We start from the raw sequence: 20999 nt of genomic DNA on the forward strand, positions 1-20999 counted from the left end.
TATCATGTAATTGTAATAGGCACACACTACATGAAGTGTATACATATTAAACATGGATGTATCTTATGATATGGCGTGTAATAAATAAAAACAATGGAAATATTACTATTACTGCAAATTTATTCATATTAAGGTATTATTATGAGGACATCTGTCAACTTCTATCACAGTAGAAGTGATCAGATGTCCTAATAATAATAAAACTTCTACTATCACAGTAGAAGTTCACATGTCCTAATAATAATAAAACTTCTATCACAGTAGAAGTTCACATGTCCTAATAATAATAAAACGTCTACTATCACAGTAGAAGTTCACATGTCCTAATAATAATAAAACTTCTATCACAGTAGAAGTTCACATGTCCTAATAATAATAAAACTTCTACTATCACAGTAGAAGTTCACATGTCCTAATAATAATAAAACTTCTATCACAGTAGAAGTTCACATGTCCTAATAATAATAAAACTTCTACTATCACAGTAGAAGTTCACATGTCCTAATAATAATAAAACTTCTACTATCACAGTAGAAGTTATCAGATGTCCTAATAAGGAAGTTGGACCTCTGTGAAGGGGAGTGATGCCCAGATTAATTACAGGCTCTTCACTTGGTCCAGTTCAGATTTGTTTTTTTTGATATCCGCGAAACCAGCTCCTCCACGAATACCTGAACTAATCTGCGTTCTTTAGTTCTTCCAGTGGCGTTGCACCTGGCCAAGGTGGAGTATATGCGGCCCAATATACTGAGTCAGATATTGAATGAGAATCTGCGTTCTTCAGTTCTTCCTGTGCCGTTGCACCTGGCCCAGGTTCAGAAAGTTCGTCCTCATATGCTGATTCATTTGTTGAATCAGAATCTGCATTCTTTAGTTCTTCCTGTGCCGTTGCATCTGGCCCAGGTTCAGAAAGTTCATCAGCTGAGCACACCCCGTCTGTCTGTGATGTTTCTGATCTATCCATGGAGATTGTTTCCCGAACCTCCTTTCCACATATGAAGCTGTTGGAGATGGCTTTGCCCACAGACGAGAAGAACTTGCAGACGGTGTTGGGCTTTTTGGGTCGTCTCAGGTAATATTCGACATAGAAGGCAACGCAGGTCCCAAGTTTTTGTTCCTCTAATTTCATGGCCAACAGCACATCTCTTGAATCGCCCCAATACTTAGAAAGTTTCTTGTAAATGGCCTTGTCAAGATTTTTTAATGTTGTTGGATCAAAATCGATATTATGGACTGTGATCCACGTTCTGTCAAACAGACGCATAGTGATGGCCTCGTGGTCTTCAGTGTTCCAGGTCAGTTTTGTTTTCCTGAATATCCGCGAAACCAGCGCCTCCACGAATACCTGAACTGACCTTTTCTTTAGTTCTTCCTGTGCTGTTGCACCTGGCCAAGGTTCAGAAAGTTCATCAGCTGAACACACCCCCTCTGTCTGTGATGTGTCTGCTCTATCCATGGAGATTGCTTCCCGAACCTCCTTTCCACACATGAAGATGTTGGAGACGGCTTTGCCCACAGAAGAGAACTTGCAGCCTGTGTTGGGCTTTTTGAGTTCATCATTCAAATGATGAGGTTTCTGTTTATCCATTGCTAATGTCATTGTAGTCTAACTCTCTGTAAGGATCTCAGGTAAAGGTCTGTGATTATCACTCTAAACTCAGGCACTGGGGTACTATGACAAGTGTCTGTGAAAGACATCAACGGCGATCACGTGACGTCACAGAGGTGACGCACAGATGTTCTAGAACACAGAGGTGACGCACAGAGGTTCTAGAACGCAAACAGCGGACTCAGCGACATCAAAGGCGATCACGTGACATAACAGAATCCCGAGACAGAACGCAAACAACGGACGCAGCGCATCGTTCTATTTCAAGCCTTTGTGACATCACGTGAACGACACGTGATGCACGTCCGTTGTTTGCGTACAAAACGTTTAAAATAAAACGTGTAATTTTCCTGATTATGCTTACATACTTTTACTGAAGTTTTGTTTTAAATTTTTACAATATTTCTACATGTTTACATCAGTGGGAATGCAGTATATAAGCACTGAACTATAGGGGCAGCATAGTGTCTCACGGCATCCAATCTACCGAGAAAGAAGAAGAAGAAGAAGACGAAGAAGAAGAATAATCAATTATCACGAAGAAGAAGCCTGTCAATCCTCGTGAAGCGGGAATTTGTAGCCCACTATCATGGACTGGTAAATTACATTTCACTGGGTTTTGAACATGAATCATCTTATACACATGTTGTTATATTTTTAATTATTCCCGTCGAACCGTTAGCTTGTTATTTAGCCTGCTATTGCGGCTACTTTACTGTGTTAGCTGGTGGCTAACTAAACCGTTCATAATCCATGCTGATGCTAATCAGGATAAATGCTGGTTTGTGTACTATTGACATGTTTTAACCATCGCTAAACACGTGGTTCTCGGTCAGTTATTGGAGATAATATATATGTATGATCTGTTATTGATTACACAAAGTTTAAATTATCACCGCTGAATGAACTAACAACAAACAGCTGTTTATTGTCGTTAGTACAGTTGGTATTACTGTCTATCAGGGAGTGCTTTCAGCTGTTAATGAATAGTTAGTTAACTAGTTAGTTACGTTATGTATTCGTACTTAAGTGCATTTACTATTGTACAATACAATTTGAGGTACTTGTACTTCCATTTTCTGCTACTGTATACTTCTAACGTTACTCCACTACTCTTCAGAGGGAAATGTCGTAGTTTGTTACACAGATTATTCATTCAAAAATACAAATTAACAAATATATTATGATGTATTATTATAGTTTAAGATACTCAGCAGTATTCTTTAAAAGTAGCTCCACGGTTAGTGATGAACACATTACTGCATTCATATTTAAAATCTATCAAGATATTGTTTATGATTTAGAAATGAGCCTTTCTGCATAATGACTATAGGTATTCTTAGATACTTTTCACTGAAGTAGAATTTACTTGTAACAGAGTTACTCTACTACTTCTACTAAAGTACGTCTTCCAGCTGGTCGAACACATACGAGACTGCTAGAAACGTACAAAAGTACAGTTTCAGTGGTGAAACATTTGTCTCACATCAACAGAACTTCTTACGTTTCATTACAAGCAAAGAACTTCTTCTGCTTCAAGCTCAATACGTAAACGCTGCCACAATAAAGGGTTCTTTGACTAAAACACTCGAGTCCTTTACGGTCTTCCATCTGACCAAAATTAAACAAGAATTTAGAATCTGGCTTTATGCAATGTTCAAATATCTCTTTTAGAATTGTATGCAAATTAGACTACATGCATACATACACTACATGCACTGTTGCAAACAATATTACATGCAAATGTTGCACAAATATAACATCAAAACATTCAAAAATGGTAAAAAAAAAAGATTCCAAGATGTATCTTCTTCTGGAACCTGAATGTTTGTGTAGAATTTAAACAAAGGAGATCCAGCGTGACACTGCGTATCCAGATACTTACGGTTTTGCTTCAGTAGGCAGGTGTGTGAGCGTCAACGCGTTGCTGAATAGTTCCCACGTCTCTGTGCTGCAGATTGAATGCATGTGGGCAGCATCCCAGGAGAGAGTAGGTTCAGTTCCTCATCCCGTTCGTTTGTCCAAACGTGCCGTCAGAGCAGCGCTGTTCACTTCACTTTCATTTAAGCGTGCGGATCATCAGCATGTCATTTTCCATCATGTGTGTTGTTTTGACTGACGTACTGCAGAGCTGCAGTTGAGGACGTGTCACAGGGATCAGAAACCCCGTTCAGGTGTTTGCACGCCACAGTACATTTCTATCCGAGTGCTCCTGGTCCTGATGTAAGACATTTAAGGGATGCAGGAAATGAGCAGGAACTCCAGTGAGGCAGGAACTGTCCTTCGAGCGGCCTGTTTCTGTGGTTTCTTTATTTTTTCATGGCTCCCGCTTGCTTGTTGTTAAACATTCAATCTGAAGAAAAAAATGCTTTTAAACTCTTCTTCTTCTACTACTTTATTCATGCAGCGCCTTAATAACTTTTCAAGGACTGCATGTCTTTGCACGGTACATCAACCTTTAGACATTTAAACACTACAAATGTGTCAATTAGACAAGTCCAATCAGGCAGTTAAACAAAAGCACAATTCATCAAAATAAGATACAAAAAGAAAACAAAGAAGACATTCATAACTCAGTACATAAATACTAGTGAAATGGAAAACTGTCGCAGGAAAAACTTGACAGAACTGAAGTTAAATCCGGCCACTTTGATTGATGCAACCCGTCTAGACTCTCAATTTAAAGAAAGGACCTTTAACAGGAGAATTATTATCATTGTTATTATTTCTTTCTTTACTAAATTAGTTCACATCTGCTGCAGCGGCTGTGCATTGATTCCTCCCCATGTCTCTGTGAAAGCATGTCAACTTCTAACTTTATGGGTTTGTGAATGTCGAGAGATCCGTCTCTCTTCCTGTTTGTTCACAACATGACGAACCAGAACACATTCGATGAGTTTGACCCTTTAATCAAACAACCTGCAGACGCTGAGCACGTGTTTCTCCGGCAGCCTCACCAGTCTGCTGTGACCTACAAGTGGAATAAATTTAGACCGTCATGACGGCAGGACCTGTTTAATCTTAAAATGTTCGACATCCGTTCTGGAAAGGATGGTGTGACTGAAATGTTTTAATCGATAGTCTATTTTAGAAAGAACTTCCTGTCTCCGTACCAAGTGCGTCATTTTAATTTCAACTTTAGGAGAGACAAGCCAGCGGTCTATAAGAGAGTTTTGTTCTGAAACTTCATAAAACTGAGATAATATTCATGTCAGAATCATGCTTTCAACAATTCTGTGCCACATCTGGAGCTTGGCACAGGAAATAATTAAATACCTTTCTGTCATGTGGAGTATTTACCTAATTTTATTTTATTAATCAATTCATTTTTGACTCTCACTTCTTCTTAAATGCAGCTGTACTTAAGCTAGAAACGTAACGTGTTAGAAACTTGTATCTTCTTCCAAGCTGTCCGGGTAACGAGAGAGGTTACCAGCCTGAGCATGAAGAACATCGGGAACCAGCGATGAGCGTCTACGGAGCAGAGACGGATATCTGTCTGACCCCGGCTGGAGCTGGCCGACAATGTTATCGCCACATATACACTAACCCATGTAAGCACACATGTACACATCATCATCTTCTCCTCTAAACCCCCCCAAACCCTTTTCAGTCAAACATTAAAATGAATGAGATTATCGAATCACCTTCTTGCTTTTATCTGTGAAAATGTCTCAATTAATATTACGGACAGAAGTTAATGTTAATCCAGGAAGTGTGATACAATGTGTTATTGTATTTCTTTTGTTTTACATGTCGGATGACAGTTAATTACATTGAATGTCAATTTAAATCAGATAAAATATATCGTTTTGCAGATATTTTATATACACTATATACGTCGATATTACTTTCCTCCACATTGCCAAGACTTACATGCTTTCTGTAATTCAGCCCTGACATATTTGCACTCATTTAATGTTATAATGAGGCTCTATGTAATCAACCACGCATGGATATTCCAGTGTTAAAGAGTTTACACAGATCGCACAAACACACGTGATCATCCAGAGGTTTACAGCTGCACAGCTGCACAGCTGCATGCTGCCTCTGGATTGGTCGACTCTCCAGGTGAAGTAGCCGAGTCCATTCTCTGCAGTCCCCAATCAACCTGAAGGACTTTTAATCAATATGCTATGAAGTCCTATAACTCAGGTCCTGCTGTCCGGTTGCAAGCAGAAAAAACAGATCGACTGAAAATCAATGGAGTCACAGTTTCCCAACACAGCCAAGGAGACAGCGTTGGAAAATATCAGGAAGCAGGACGAGGGAGACGAGTGGAGGGATGCTGGAGCAGAAAGAGAGGGTGGAAGTAAGAGAGATGAGACATTAAGACAACAGAGAGCAAGACAATTCACTCAGGGAAAACATCCAAAACACACATTTACGTGTTTGTTTTACTACTTTGTCTTTTTGCGTCTGAAGATTTTTTTCACCAAAAGTCAGCATCACATAATGCCTGATTTGCACATTTAAACATAATATTTTCAGTAAATGTGTAATACAAAAAAATATTGTCTTCATGTAAATAATCAACTCGGTAAGTTTCATGGTGATATCTATTCCTTTTTCTTTTTACCCTGTTCACCTGTAGAGTCTCTACATGTCTGGAACTAAAGGTCTCTTTAAAGGACGGTTCCTCTCAATCAGTTTGTTCTCAGACTCTGATCCAGAAATCTCCACTTTTACATCCACCAAACTTTACACTTGCACTTCTCTCTGTACTCTGAAGGTTCTGAAGGAGGAGGTGTGTGTGGATGTCCTGAAGGCGTACGTCTCCCTCCTGATCTGGGATCGACAGACCGATCTGGTGGCGAGCTACGTGAGCCAGCTGCCCGCCGAGCTCGCCACCGTCCAGTACGCCGCTTTCCTGGAGACGGTCAGCCAGCCGGAGATGCGTCCCCGCTGCCTGCAGCTCGCCAGCGACGCCGGTGAGACGCGGAAAACAACCCAAAAACACAACTGACGGCGGTTTGATGAGTGAATACTAAACCTGCTGTCTGTGTAGGTCTGGATGTTGCTGCGATAACCAAGCTGGTAGTGGAGACTGTGAGAGAGACAAATGAAACTGAGTTTACACACCACAACCAGACGCTGGAGATGGGAACCACAAAGGTACAGACTGATAACCAAACTATAGTGTTCCTACTTTTCACAATAAAAGCCCTAGACGTATGCAAAGTATTTTCAGACGAGTATTTTGAAAAACAGCCTTGAAATGCATGATTGAGACAAGATTTAACTGATAAACTGTTCAATGTACAGTTTGTTGCAAATGTGGAAGTGTGGAAGTTACTGTGATGCTGTGCTCTGATAGGAGGACCTAAGAAAGATCGATGTCATCGATTGGCTGCTGTTTGACCCCGCCCATCGAGCCGAGTCCCTGAAACAGTCCAATGCCATCATGAGGAAGTTTCTGGGTAATTCTTATTCATTTATTCATCTTGACTGCCTCCGTGTCCGAGGACCGCGGTGCATGGCTTCAGAGGACCGCGGTGCATGGCTTCAGAGGACCGCGGTGCATGGCCTCGTGTCAGAGGACCGCGGTGCATGGCTTCAGAGGACCGCGGTGCATGGCTTCGTGTCAGAGGACCGCGGTGCATGGCCTCGTGTCAGAGTACCGCGGTGCATGGCTTCAGAGGACCGCGGTGCATGGCTTCGTGTCAGAGGACCGCGGTGCATGGCCTCGTGTCAGAGTACCGCGGTGCATGGCTTCAGAGGACCGCGGTGCATGGCTTCGTGTCAGAGGACCGCGGTGCATGGCCTCGTGTCAGAGGACCGCGGTGCATGGCTTCAGAGGACCGCGGTGCATGGCCTCGTGTCAGAGGACCGCGGTGCATGGCCTCGTGTCAGAGGACCGCGGTGCATGGCTTCAGAGGACCGCGGTGCATGGCTTCGTGTCAGAGGACCGCGGTGCATGGCCTCGTGTCAGAGTACCGCGGTGCATGGCTTCAGAGGACCGCGGTGCATGGCTTCGTGTCAGAGGACCGCGGTGCATGGCCTCGTGTCAGAGGACCGCGGTGCATGGCTTCAGAGGACCGCGGTGCATGGCCTCGTGTCAGAGGACCGCGGTGCATGGCTTCAGAGGACCGCGGTGCATGGCCTCGTGTCAGAGGACCGCGGTGCATGGCCTCGTGTCAGAGGACCGCGGTGCATGGCTTCAGAGGACCGCGGTGCATGGCCTCGTGTCAGAGGACCGCGGTGCATGGCCTCGTGTCAGAGGACCGCGGTGCATGGCCTCGTGTCAGAGGACCGCGGTGCATGGCCTCGTGTCAGAGGACCGCGGTGCATGGCCTCGTGTCAGAGTACCGCGGTGCATGGCCTCGTGTCAGAGGACCGCGGTGCATGGCCTCGTGTCAGAGGACCGCGGTGCATGGCCTCGTGTCAGAGGACCGCGGTGCATGGCCTCGTGTCAGAGGACCGCGGTGCATCGCTTCTATCTGACCGTCTCTCTCTCAGCCCTGCAGAAACATGACGCAGCCAAGGTGGTCTTCTCTAAAGTTCCGGAGGATTCTATGAGGGAGATTTACTGCCAGTGGTCGGGGGTCGGTCAGACCACGGCTCTACCTGCTGAGGACGAGAACGCCATCAGAGAACACCTGTGTATCAGAGCCTACCTGGTCTGTCACCTGTTTCTCATCAATGAGGTTTATTCATCTGGATGTGTCTTTATTTTTATTTTGTAATTATTTTACAGGAAGCCCACGAGGCGTTCACTGACTGGTTCAGCCACAGCAGCTCGGCCCCCCAGAAGCCAGTGCCGGCCTCCGAGGCCAAATTCACAGAGAGAGTAGCCAATGAGATGAGAGAGAAGGAGTACCAGGTACACGCACGCACGCACACACACACACACACGCACACACACGCTCACACACACTGTAAAACTACTTCTTATGTGTGCGTTAGGCCGCTCTGTCTGCCTGGTCGTGCCGTCTGGACGTTTTAACTGAAGATGTGAAAGAAAGAATCTACAACGTGCTGCTGTTCGTAGACGGAGGCTGGATGATCGACAACAGACAGGTAAGTGTTTACGACGCCACGCGTGAGAACCAAACGTTCTCTCTCAGGGAACCAGAAACTAAACCTGTGTTTCAACCAAAGGAACCAGAAACTAAATTTAGTTTCTGTACGATATCGACAGCTGCTTAAAAAGGCCCTTTATGTTCCTGGTTTAGCGCCTGTGGTTCCACAGTTCCTGGGTCTAAAATTTCAAGGAATAGTTTGCCATTTTGGGAATATCGCTTGTTCCCTTCATGGCGGAGAGTTCTCTGTATCTATGCATTCAATATAAAGCTGCAGTCGCAAAAGGATGCACATATGCAATCTAGACGCGGTTAAACTCGATTAGCGGGGCAGGAAATGTTAAAATCACCTCTTAATAGGCCTTAATAACATCTGAAATCATGGGATTTATTTTGTCTAATTGACTTATAGAAGCAATAAGTTGCGATTGTTTGCACGTTTGTTTGGTTCGTAAATTGTTTGTTTTGTGTTTTTCAGGACTCTGAGCCGGATTCCGAGCGCAGCCACCAGATGGCGGCGCTGCGCTCTCTGTGTCTCCCTCGCCTCAACTTCCTGCTGCTCAGCGTTCTGCAGAACTCCTCCAGAGACCAGGAGGCGCTGCGCCTCGCTGACATCATCTCATCGGACCAGCACCGCCTCTACCAGGTAGCTGGAGAGATTTGATCGGCCCTGTACGTTGAGTTATGGGAACAGTGAGTTCATGTTTCTGCCCACAAATTCAGGTTTTCTCCAAAGAGGAGCTGAGGAGGTTTCTCCAGAAGTTGAGGGAGTCGTCGCTCTCTCTTCTGGACCGAGGACTCGACCCGCTGGGCTACGAGTTACAGCCGTGTACACACACACACTGAGCAGTGTTTGAATCACTGTTGTTTTTTGTTGATCTTTTTCCCTCAATAAAAGCCTGTGTTTTCCTGCAATGGTTTTGTGTAAATTGAATTTGAAGGTCTTAATGATTCTGGTGCTATAGAGCTGTGAATGATCTAAACGCCAGAGCAAACAGTTCAATGTTGTTGGTGTTTTGTGGCTTCCATCTAATTAAATTGTGAGGACTACAGAGTTGTTTACGGATGATAAATGGACATGGGTTCATGATAAGAGCACAGAGAGCCTTTAATGTAATGCCACGGTATTCGGGCTACTGAAAAATGACGAGAGTTAAGTCATAAATATTACAGTAAGAAGTTAGATTTTAAGAGTATATTTGTCAAGGAAAAAAAGTAATTTTGTGAATGAAGTCAGAATTGTTAGGGGGGAAACCATCACAATATATCGAGAAGAAATTACATATTTTGAGTCTTAACATTTAGGCTTTTCACAGCAGGAAACGCATTATTGATCACTTTTAAAATCCCTGTTTTCAAATTACCTGAGTTACATGCTGGCTTCTGCTATGACAATACATTAAAAGAGCAATTACAGTACCTCGAATGAATACAATATACACGATATAATAAGGTAATGTATATCATGTAATTGTAATAGGCACACACTACATGAAGTGTATACATATTAAACATGGATGTATCTTATGATATGGCGTGTAATAAATAAAAACAATGGAAATATTACTATTACTGCAAATTTATTCATATTAAGGTATTATTATGAGGACATCTGTCAACTTCTATCACAGTAGAAGTGATCAGATGTCCTAATAATAATAAAACTTCTACTATCACAGTAGAAGTTCACATGTCCTAATAATAATAAAACTTCTACTATCACAGTAGAAGTTCACATGTCCTAATAATAATAAAACTTCTATCACAGTAGAAGTTCACATGTCCTAATAATAATAAAACTTCTACTATCACAGTAGAAGTTCACATGTCCTAATAATAATAAAACTTCTATCACAGTAGAAGTTCACATGTCCTAATAATAATAAAACTTCTTCTATCACAGTAGAAGTTCACATGTCCTAATAATAATAAAACTTCTACTATCACAGTAGAAGTTCACATGTCCTAATAATAATAAAACTTCTATCACAGTAGAAGTTCACATGTCCTAATAATAATAAAACTTCTACTATCACAGTAGAAGTTCACATGTCCTAATAATAATAAAACTTCTATCACAGTAGAAGTTCACATGTCCTAATAATAATAAAACTTCTACTATCACAGTAGAAGTTCACATGTCCTAATAATAATAAAACTTCTACTATCACAGTAGAAGTTATCAGATGTCCTAATAAGGAAGTTGGACCTCTGTGAAGGGGAGTGATGCCCAGATTAATTACAGGCTCTTCACTTGGTCCAGTTCAGATTTGTTTTTTTTGATATCCGCGAAACCAGCTCCTCCACGAATACCTGAACTAATCTGCGTTCTTTAGTTCTTCCAGTGGCGTTGCACCTGGCCAAGGTGGAGTATATGCGGCCCAATATACTGAGTCAGATATTGAATGAGAATCTGCGTTCTTCAGTTCTTCCTGTGCCGTTGCACCTGGCCCAGGTTCAGAAAGTTCGTCCTCATATGCTGATTCATTTGTTGAATCAGAATCTGCATTCTTTAGTTCTTCCTGTGCCGTTGCATCTGGCCCATGTTCAGAAAGTTCATCAGCTGAGCACACCCCGTCTGTCTGTGATGTTTCTGATCTATCCATGGAGATTGTTTCCCGAACCTCCTTTCCACATATGAAGCTGTTGGAGATGGCTTTGCCCACAGACGAGAAGAACTTGCAGACGGTGTTGGGCTTTTTGGGTCGTCTCAGGTAATATTCGACATAGAAGGCAACGCAGGTCCCAAGTTTTTGTTCCTCTAATTTCATGGCCAACAGCACATCTCTTGAATCGCCCCAATACTTAGAAAGTTTCTTGTAAATGGCCTTGTCAAGATTTTTTAATGTTGTTGGATCAAAATCGATATTATGGACTGTGATCCACGTTCTGTCAAACAGACGCATAGTGATGGCCTCGTGGTCTTCAGTGTTCCAGGTCAGTTTTGTTTTCCTGAATATCCGCGAAACCAGCGCCTCCACGAATACCTGAACTGACCTTTTCTTTAGTTCTTCCTGTGCTGTTGCACCTGGCCAAGGTTCAGAAAGTTCATCAGCTGAACACACCCCCTCTGTCTGTGATGGTTCTGCTCTATCCATGGAGATTGCTTCCCGAACCTCCTTTCCACACATGAAGATGTTGGAGACGGCTTTGCCCACAGAAGAGAACTTGCAGCCTGTGTTGGGCTTTTTGAGTTCATCATTCAAATGATGAGGTTTCTGTTTATCCATTGCTAATGTCATTGTAGTCTAACTCTCTGTAAGGATCTCAGGTAAAGGTCTGTGATTATCACTCTAAACTCAGGCACTGGGGTACTATGACAAGTGTCTGTGAAAGACATCAACGGCGATCACGTGACGTCACAGAGGTGACGCACAGATGTTCTAGAACACAGAGGTGACGCACAGAGGTTCTAGAACGCAAACAGCGGACTCAGCGACATCAAAGGCGATCACGTGACATAACAGAATCCCGAGACAGAACGCAAACAACGGACGCAGCGCATCGTTCTATTTCAAGCCTTTGTGACATCACGTGAACGACACGTGATGCACGTCCGTTGTTTGCGTACAAAACGTTTAAAATAAAACGTGTAATTTTCCTGATTATGCTTACATACTTTTACTGAAGTTTTGTTTTAAATTTTTACAATATTTCTACATGTTTACATCAGTGGGAATGCAGTATATAAGCACTGAACTATAGGGGCAGCATAGTGTCTCACGGCATCCAATCTACCGAGAAAGAAGAAGAAGAAGAAGACGAAGAAGAAGAATAATCAATTATCACGAAGAAGAAGCCTGTCAATCCTCGTGAAGCGGGAATTTGTAGCCCACTATCATGGACTGGTAAATTACATTTCACTGGGTTTTGAACATGAATCATCTTATACACATGTTGTTATATTTTTAATTATTCCCGTCGAACCGTTAGCTTGTTATTTAGCCTGCTATTGCGGCTACTTTACTGTGTTAGCTGGTGGCTAACTAAACCGTTCATAATCCATGCTGATGCTAATCAGGATAAATGCTGGTTTGTGTACTATTGACATGTTTTAACCATCGCTAAACACGTGGTTCTCGGTCAGTTATTGGAGATAATATATATGTATGATCTGTTATTGATTACACAAAGTTTAAATTATCACCGCTGAATGAACTAACAACAAACAGCTGTTTATTGTCGTTAGTACAGTTGGTATTACTGTCTATCAGGGAGTGCTTTCAGCTGTTAATGAATAGTTAGTTAACTAGTTAGTTACGTTATGTATTCGTACTTAAGTGCATTTACTATTGTACAATACAATTTGAGGTACTTGTACTTCCATTTTCTGCTACTGTATACTTCTAACGTTACTCCACTACTCTTCAGAGGGAAATGTCGTAGTTTGTTACACAGATTATTCATTCAAAAATACAAATTAACAAATATATTATGATGTATTATTATAGTTTAAGATACTCAGCAGTATTCTTTAAAAGTAGCTCCACGGTTAGTGATGAACACATTACTGCATTCATATTTAAAATCTATCAAGATATTGTTTATGATTTAGAAATGAGCCTTTCTGCATAATGACTATAGGTATTCTTAGATACTTTTCACTGAAGTAGAATTTACTTGTAACAGAGTTACTCTACTACTTCTACTAAAGTACGTCTTCCAGCTGGTCGAACACATACGAGACTGCTAGAAACGTACAAAAGTACAGTTTCAGTGGTGAAACATTTGTCTCACATCAACAGAACTTCTTACGTTTCATTACAAGCAAAGAACTTCTTCTGCTTCAAGCTCAATACGTAAACGCTGCCACAATAAAGGGTTCTTTGACTAAAACACTCGAGTCCTTTACGGTCTTCCATCTGACCAAAATTAAACAAGAATTTAGAATCTGGCTTTATGCAATGTTCAAATATCTCTTTTAGAATTGTATGCAAATTAGACTACATGCATACATACACTACATGCACTGTTGCAAACAATATTACATGCAAATGTTGCACAAATATAACATCAAAACATTCAAAAATGGTAAAAAAAAAAGATTCCAAGATGTATCTTCTTCTGGAACCTGAATGTTTGTGTAGAATTTAAACAAAGGAGATCCAGCGTGACACTGCGTATCCAGATACTTACGGTTTTGCTTCAGTAGGCAGGTATGTGAGCGTCAACGCGTTGCTGAATAGTTCCCACGTCTCTGTGCTGCAGATTGAATGCATGTGGGCAGCATCCCAGGAGAGAGTAGGTTCAGTTCCTCATCCCATTCGTTTGTCCAAACGTGCCGTCAGAGCAGCGCTGTTCGCTTCACTTTCATTTAAGCGTGCGGATCATCAGCATGTCATTTTCCATCATGTGTGTTGTTTTGACTGACGTACTGCAGAGCTGCAGTTGAGGACGTGTCACAGGGATCAGAAACCCCGTTCAGGTGTTTGCACGCCACAGTACATTTCTATCCGAGTGCTCCTGGTCCTGATGTAAGACATTTAAGGGATGCAGGAAATGAGCAGGAACTCCAGTGAGGCAGGAACTGTCCTTCGAGCGGCCTGTTTCTGTGGTTTCTTTATTTTTTCATGGCTCCCGCTTGCTTGTTGTTAAACATTCAATCTGAAGAAAAAAATGCTTTTAAACTCTTCTTCTTCTACTACTTTATTCATGCAGCGCCTTAATAACTTTTCAAGGACTGCATGTCTTTGCACGGTACATCAACCTTTAGACATTTAAACACTACAAATGTGTCAATGAGACAAGTCCAATCAGGCAGTTAAACAAAAGCACAATTCATCAAAATAAGATACAAAAAGAAAACAAAGAAGACATTCATAACTCAGTACATAAATACTAGTGAAATGGAAAACTGTCGCAGGAAAAACTTGACAGAACTGAAGTTAAATCCGGCCACTTTGATTGATGCAACCCGTCTAGACTCTCAATTTAAAGAAAGGACCTTTAACAGGAGAATTATTATCATTGTTATTATTTCTTTCTTTACTAAATTAGTTCACATCTGCTGCAGCGGCTGTGCATTGATTCCTCCCCATGTCTCTGTGAAAGCATGTCAACTTCTAACTTTATGGGTTTGTGAATGTCGAGAGATCCGTCTCTCTTCCTGTTTGTTCACAACATGACGAACCAGAACACATTCGATGAGTTTGACCCTTTAATCAAACAACCTGCAGACGCTGAGCACGTGTTTCTCCGGCAGCCTCACCAGTCTGCTGTGACCTACAAGTGGAATAAATTTAGACCGTCATGACGGCAGGACCTGTTTAATCTTAAAATGTTCGACATCCGTTCTGGAAAGGATGGTGTGACTGAAATGTTTTAATCGATAGTCTATTTTAGAAAGAACTTCCTGTCTCCGTACCAAGTGCGTCATTTTAATTTCAACTTTAGGAGAGACAAGCCAGCGGTCTATAAGAGAGTTTTGTTCTGAAACTTCATAAAACTGAGATAATATTCATGTCAGAATCATGCTTTCAACAATTCTGTGCCACATCTGGAGCTTGGCACAGGAAATAATTAAATACCTTTCTGTCATGTGGAGTATTTACCTAATTTTATTTTATTAATCAATTCATTTTTGACTCTCACTTCTTCTTAAATGCAGCTGTACTTAAGCTAGAAACGTAACGTGTTAGAAACTTGTATCTTCTTCCAAGCTGTCCGGGTAACGAGAGAGGTTACCAGCCTGAGCATGAAGAACATCTGGAACCAGCGATGAGCGTCTACGGAGCAGAGACGGATATCTGTCTGACCCCGGCTGGAGCTGGCCGACAATGTTATCGCCACATATACACTAACCCATGTAAGCACACATGTACACATTTGTGTTTACAACACATCATCATCTTCTCCTCTAAACCCCCCCAAACCCTTTTCAGTCAAACATTAAAATGAATGAGATTATCGAATCACCTTCTTGCTTTTATCTGTGAAAATGTCTCAATTAATATTACGGACAGAAGTTAATGTTAATCCAGGAAGTGTGATACAATGTGTTATTGTATTTCTTTTGTTTTACATGTCGGATGACAGTTAATTACATTGAATGTCAATTTAAATCAGATAAAATATATCGTTTTGCAGATATTTTATATACACTATATACGTCGATATTACTTTCCTCCACATTGCCAAGACTTACATGCTTTCTGTAATTCAGCCCTGACATATTTGCACTCATTTAATGTTATAATGAGGCTCTATGTAATCAACCACGCGTGGATATTCCAGTGTTAAAGAGTTTACACAGATCGCACAAACACACGTGATCATCCAGAGGTTTACAGCTGCACAGCTGCACAGCTGCATGCTGCCTCTGGATTGGTCGACTCTCCAGGTGAAGTAGCCGAGTCCATTCTCTGCAGTCCCCAATCAACCTGAAGGACTTTTAATCAATATGCTATGAAGTCCTATAACTCAGGTCCTGCTGTCCGGTTGCAAGCAGAAAAAACAGATCGACTGAAAATCAATGGAGTCACAGTTTCCCAACACAGCCAAGGAGACAGCGTTGGAAAATATCAGGAAGCAGGACGAGGGAGACGAGTGGAGGGATGCTGGAGCAGAAAGAGAGGGTGGAAGTAAGAGAGATGAGACATTAAGACAACAGAGAGCAAGACAATTCACTCAGGGAAAACATCCAAAACACACATTTACGTGTTTGTTTTACTACTTTGTCTTTTTGCGTCTGAAGATTTTTTTCACCAAAAGTCAGCATCACATAATGCCTGATTTGCACATTTAAACATAATATTTTCAGTAAATGTGTAATACAAAAAAATATTGTCTTCATGTAAATAATCAACTCGGTAAGTTTCATGGTGATATCTATTCCTTTTTCTTTTTACCCTGTTCACCTGTAGAGTCTCTACATGTCTGGAACTAAAGGTCTCTTTAAAGGACGGTTCCTCTCAATCAGTTTGTTCTCAGACTCTGATCCAGAAATCTCCACTTTTACATCCACCAAACTTTACACTTGCACTTCTCTCTGTACTCTGAAGGTTCTGAAGGAGGAGGTGTGTGTGGATGTCCTGAAGGCGTACGTCTCCCTCCTGATCTGGGATCGACAGACCGATCTGGTGGCGAGCTACGTGAGCCAGCTGCCCGCCGAGCTCGCCACCGTCCAGTACGCCGCTTTCCTGGAGACGGTCAGCCAGCCGGAGATGCGTCCCCGCTGCCTGCAGCTCGCCAGCGACGCCGGTGAGACGCGGAAAACAACCCAAAAACACAACTGACGGCGGTTTGATGAGTGAATACTAAACCTGCTGTCTGTGTAGGTCTGGATGTTGCTGCGATAACCAAGCTGGTAGTGGAGACTGTGAGAGAGACAAATGAAACTGAGTTTACACACCACAACCAGACGCTGGAGATGGGAACCACAAAGGTACAGACTGATAACCAAACTATAGTGTTCCTACTTTTCACAATAAAAGCCCTAGACGTATGCAAAGTATTTTCAGACGAGTATTTTGAAAAACAGCCTTGAAATGCATGATTGAGACAAGATTTAACTGATAAACTGTTCAATGTACAGTTTGTTGCAAATGTGGAAGTGTGGAAGTTACTGTGATGCTGTGCTCTGATAGGAGGACCTAAGAAAGATCGATGTCATCGATTGGCTGCTGTTTGACCCCGCCCATCGAGCCGAGTCCCTGAAACAGTCCAATGCCATCATGAGGAAGTTTCTGGGTAATTCTTATTCATTTATTCATCTCGACTGCCTCCGTGTCCGAGGACCGCGGTGCATGGCTTCAGAGGACCGCGGTGCATGGCTTCAGAGGACCGCGGTGCATGGCCTCGTGTCAGAGGACCGCGGTGCATGGCTTCAGAGGACCGCGGTGCATGGCTTCGTGTCAGAGGACCGCGGTGCATGGCCTCGTGTCAGAGTACCGCGGTGCATGGCTTCAGAGGACCGCGGTGCATGGCTTCGTGTCAGAGGACCGCGGTGCATGGCCTCGTGTCAGAGTACCGCGGTGCATGGCTTCAGAGGACCGCGGTGCATGGCTTCGTGTCAGAGGACCGCGGTGCATGGCCTCGTGTCAGAGGACCGCGGTGCATGGCTTCAGAGGACCGCGGTGCATGGCCTCGTGTCAGAGGACCGCGGTGCATGGCTTCAGAGGACCGCGGTGCATGGCCTCGTGTCAGAGGACCGCGGTGCATGGCTTCAGAGGACCGCGGTGCATGGCTTCGTGTCAGAGGACCGCGGTGCATGGCCTCGTGTCAGAGTACCGCGGTGCATGGCTTCAGAGGACCGCGGTGCATGGCTTCGTGTCAGAGGACCGCGGTGCATGGCCTCGTGTCAGAGGACCGCGGTGCATGGCTTCAGAGGACCGCGGTGCATGGCCTCGTGTCAGAGGACCGCGGTGCATGGCTTCAGAGGACCGCGGTGCATGGCCTCGTGTCAGAGGACCGCGGTGCATGGCCTCGTGTCAGAGGACCGCGGTGCATGGCTTCAGAGGACCGCGGTGCATGGCCTCGTGTCAGAGGACCGCGGTGCATGGCCTCGTGTCAGAGGACCGCGGTGCATGGCCTCGTGTCAGAGGACCGCGGTGCATGGCCTCGTGTCAGAGTACCGCGGTGCATGGCCTCGTGTCAGAGGACCGCGGTGCATGGCCTCGTGTCAGAGGACCGCGGTGCATGGCCTCGTGTCAGAGGACCGCGGTGCATGGCCTCGTGTCAGAGGACCGCGGTGCATCGCTTCTATCTGACCGTCTCTCTCTCAGCCCTGCAGAAACATGACGCAGCCAAGGTGGTCTTCTCTAAAGTTCCGGAGGATTCTATGAGGGAGATTTACTGCCAGTGGTCGGGGGTCGGTCAGACCACGGCTCTACCTGCTGAGGACGAGAACGCCATCAGAGAACACCTGTGTATCAGAGCCTACCTGGTCTGTCACCTGTTTCTCATCAATGAGGTTTATTCATCTGGATGTGTCTTTATTTTTATTTTGTAATTATTTTACAGGAAGCCCACGAGGCGTTCACTGACTGGTTCAGCCACAGCAGCTCGGCCCCCCAGAAGCCAGTGCCGGCCTCCGAGGCCAAATTCACAGAGAGAGTAGCCAATGAGATGAGAGAGAAGGAGTACCAGGTACACACACAAGCGCACGCACGCACGCACACACACACACACACGCACACACACGCTCACACACACTGTAAAACTACTTCTTATGTGTGCGTTAGGCCGCTCTGTCTGCCTGGTCGTGCCGTCTGGACGTTTTAACTGAAGATGTGAAAGAAAGAATCTACAACGTGCTGCTGTTCGTAGACGGAGGCTGGATGATCGACAACAGACAGGTAAGTGTTTACGACGCCACGCGTGAGAACCAAACGTTCTCTCTCAGGGAACCAGAAACTAAACCTGTGTTTCAACCAAAGGAACCAGAAACTAAATTTAGTTTCTGTACGATATCGACAGCTGCTTAAAAAGGCCCTTTATGTTCCTGGTTTAGCGCCTGTGGTTCCACAGTTCCTGGGTCTAAAATTTCAAGGAATAGTTTGCCATTTTGGGAATATCGCTTGTTCCCTTCATGGCGGAGAGTTCTCTGTATCTATGCATTCAATATAAAGCTGCAGTCGCAAAAGGATGCACATATGCAATCTAGACGCGGTTAAACTCGATTAGCGGGGCAGGAAATGTTAAAATCACCTCTTAATAGGCCTTAATAACATCTGAAATCATGGGATTTATTTTGTCTAATTGACTTATAGAAGCAATAAGTTGCGATTGTTTGCACGTTTGTTTGGTTCGTAAATTGTTTGTTTTGTGTTTTTCAGGACTCTGAGCCGGATTCCGAGCGCAGCCACCAGATGGCGGCGCTGCGCTCTCTGTGTCTCCCTCGCCTCAACTTCCTGCTGCTCAGCGTTCTGCAGAACTCCTCCAGAGACCAGGAGGCGCTGCGCCTCGCTGACATCATCTCATCGGACCAGCACCGCCTCTACCAGGTAGCTGGAGAGATTTGATCGGCCCTGTACGTTGAGTTATGGGAACAGTGAGTTCATGTTTCTGCCCACAAATTCAGGTTTTCTCCAAAGAGGAGCTGAGGAGGTTTCTCCAGAAGTTGAGGGAGTCGTCGCTCTCTCTTCTGGACCGAGGACTCGACCCGCTGGGCTACGAGTTACAGCCGTGTACACACACACACTGAGCAGTGTTTGAATCACTGTTGTTTTTTGTTGATCTTTTTCCCTCAATAAAAGCCTGTGTTTTCCTGCAATGGTTTTGTGTAAATTGAATTTGAAGGTCTTAATGATTCTGGTGCTATAGAGCTGTGAATGATCTAAACGCCAGAGCAAACAGTTCAATGTTGTTGGTGTTTTGTGGCTTCCATCTAATTAAATTGTGAGGACTACAGAGTTGTTTACGGATGATAAATGGACATGGGTTCATGATAAGAGCACAGAGAGCCTTTAATGTAATGCCACGGTATTCGGGCTACTGAAAAATGACGAGAGTTAAGTCATAAATATTACAGTAAGAAGTTAGATTTTAAGAGTATATTTGTCAAGGAAAAAAAGTAATTTTGTGAATGAAGTCAGAATTGTTAGGGGGGAAACCATCACAATATATCGAGAAGAAATTACATATTTTGAGTCTTAACATTTAGGCTTTTCACAGCAGGAAAAGCATTATTGATCACTTTTAAAATCCCTGTTTTCAAATTACCTGAGTTACATGCTGGCTTCTGCTATGACAATACATTAAAAGAGCAATTACAGTACCTCGAATGAATACAATATACACGATATAATAAGGTAATGTATATCATGTAATTGTAATAGGCACACACTACATGAAGTGTATACATATTAAACATGGATGTATCTTATGATATGGCGTGTAATAAATAAAAACAATGGAAATATTACTATTACTGCAAATTTATTCATATTAAGGTATTATTATGAGGACATCTGTCAACTTCTATCACAGTAGAAGTGATCAGATGTCCTAATAATAATAAAACTTCTACTATCACAGTAGAAGTTCACATGTCCTAATAATAATAAAACTTCTATCACAGTAGAAGTTCACATGTCCTAATAATAATAAAACGTCTACTATCACAGTAGAAGTTCACATGTCCTAATAATAATAAAACTTCTATCACAGTAGAAGTTCACATGTCCTAATAATAATAAAACTTCTACTATCACAGTAGAAGTTCACATGTCCTAATAATAATAAAACTTCTATCACAGTAGAAGTTCACATGTCCTAATAATAATAAAACTTCTACTATCACAGTAGAAGTTCACATGTCCTAATAATAATAAAACTTCTACTATCACAGTAGAAGTTATCAGATGTCCTAATAAGGAAGTTGGACCTCTGTGAAGGGGAGTGATGCCCAGATTAATTACAGGCTCTTC

The 20999-nt window shown here is 43.1% G+C and overlaps 2 protein-coding genes across 2 annotated transcripts; both read left to right on the forward strand.

The window, feature by feature from the left end:
• Positions 1-1010: 1010 nt before the first annotated feature.
• On the forward strand, positions 1011-9546 carry LOC306775545 (nuclear pore complex protein Nup107-like; the record flags this gene model as incomplete). Its single annotated transcript, XM_079265997.1, has 10 exons — positions 1011-1072; positions 1259-1295; positions 6342-6540; positions 6618-6724; positions 6927-7029; positions 8069-8229; positions 8307-8432; positions 8516-8629; positions 9110-9277; positions 9355-9546. 10 exons carry the CDS (start codon positions 1011-1013, stop codon positions 9475-9477), a joined length of 1200 nt encoding a protein of 399 aa, XP_079122123.1. The 3' UTR covers positions 9478-9546.
• A 1737-nt stretch (positions 9547-11283) lies between these two features.
• Positions 11284-19843, forward strand: LOC306775546 (nuclear pore complex protein Nup107-like; the record flags this gene model as incomplete). Its single annotated transcript, XM_079265998.1, has 10 exons — positions 11284-11345; positions 11532-11568; positions 16632-16830; positions 16908-17014; positions 17217-17319; positions 18354-18514; positions 18592-18717; positions 18813-18926; positions 19407-19574; positions 19652-19843. 10 exons carry the CDS (start codon positions 11284-11286, stop codon positions 19772-19774), a joined length of 1200 nt encoding a protein of 399 aa, XP_079122124.1. The 3' UTR covers positions 19775-19843.
• Between the last annotated feature and the right edge of the window lie 1156 nt (positions 19844-20999).

This window comes from Melanostigma gelatinosum (assembly GCF_949748355.1).
Source record: "Melanostigma gelatinosum genome assembly, chromosome: 3".
Classification (NCBI taxonomy): domain Eukaryota; kingdom Metazoa; phylum Chordata; class Actinopteri; order Perciformes; family Zoarcidae; genus Melanostigma; species Melanostigma gelatinosum.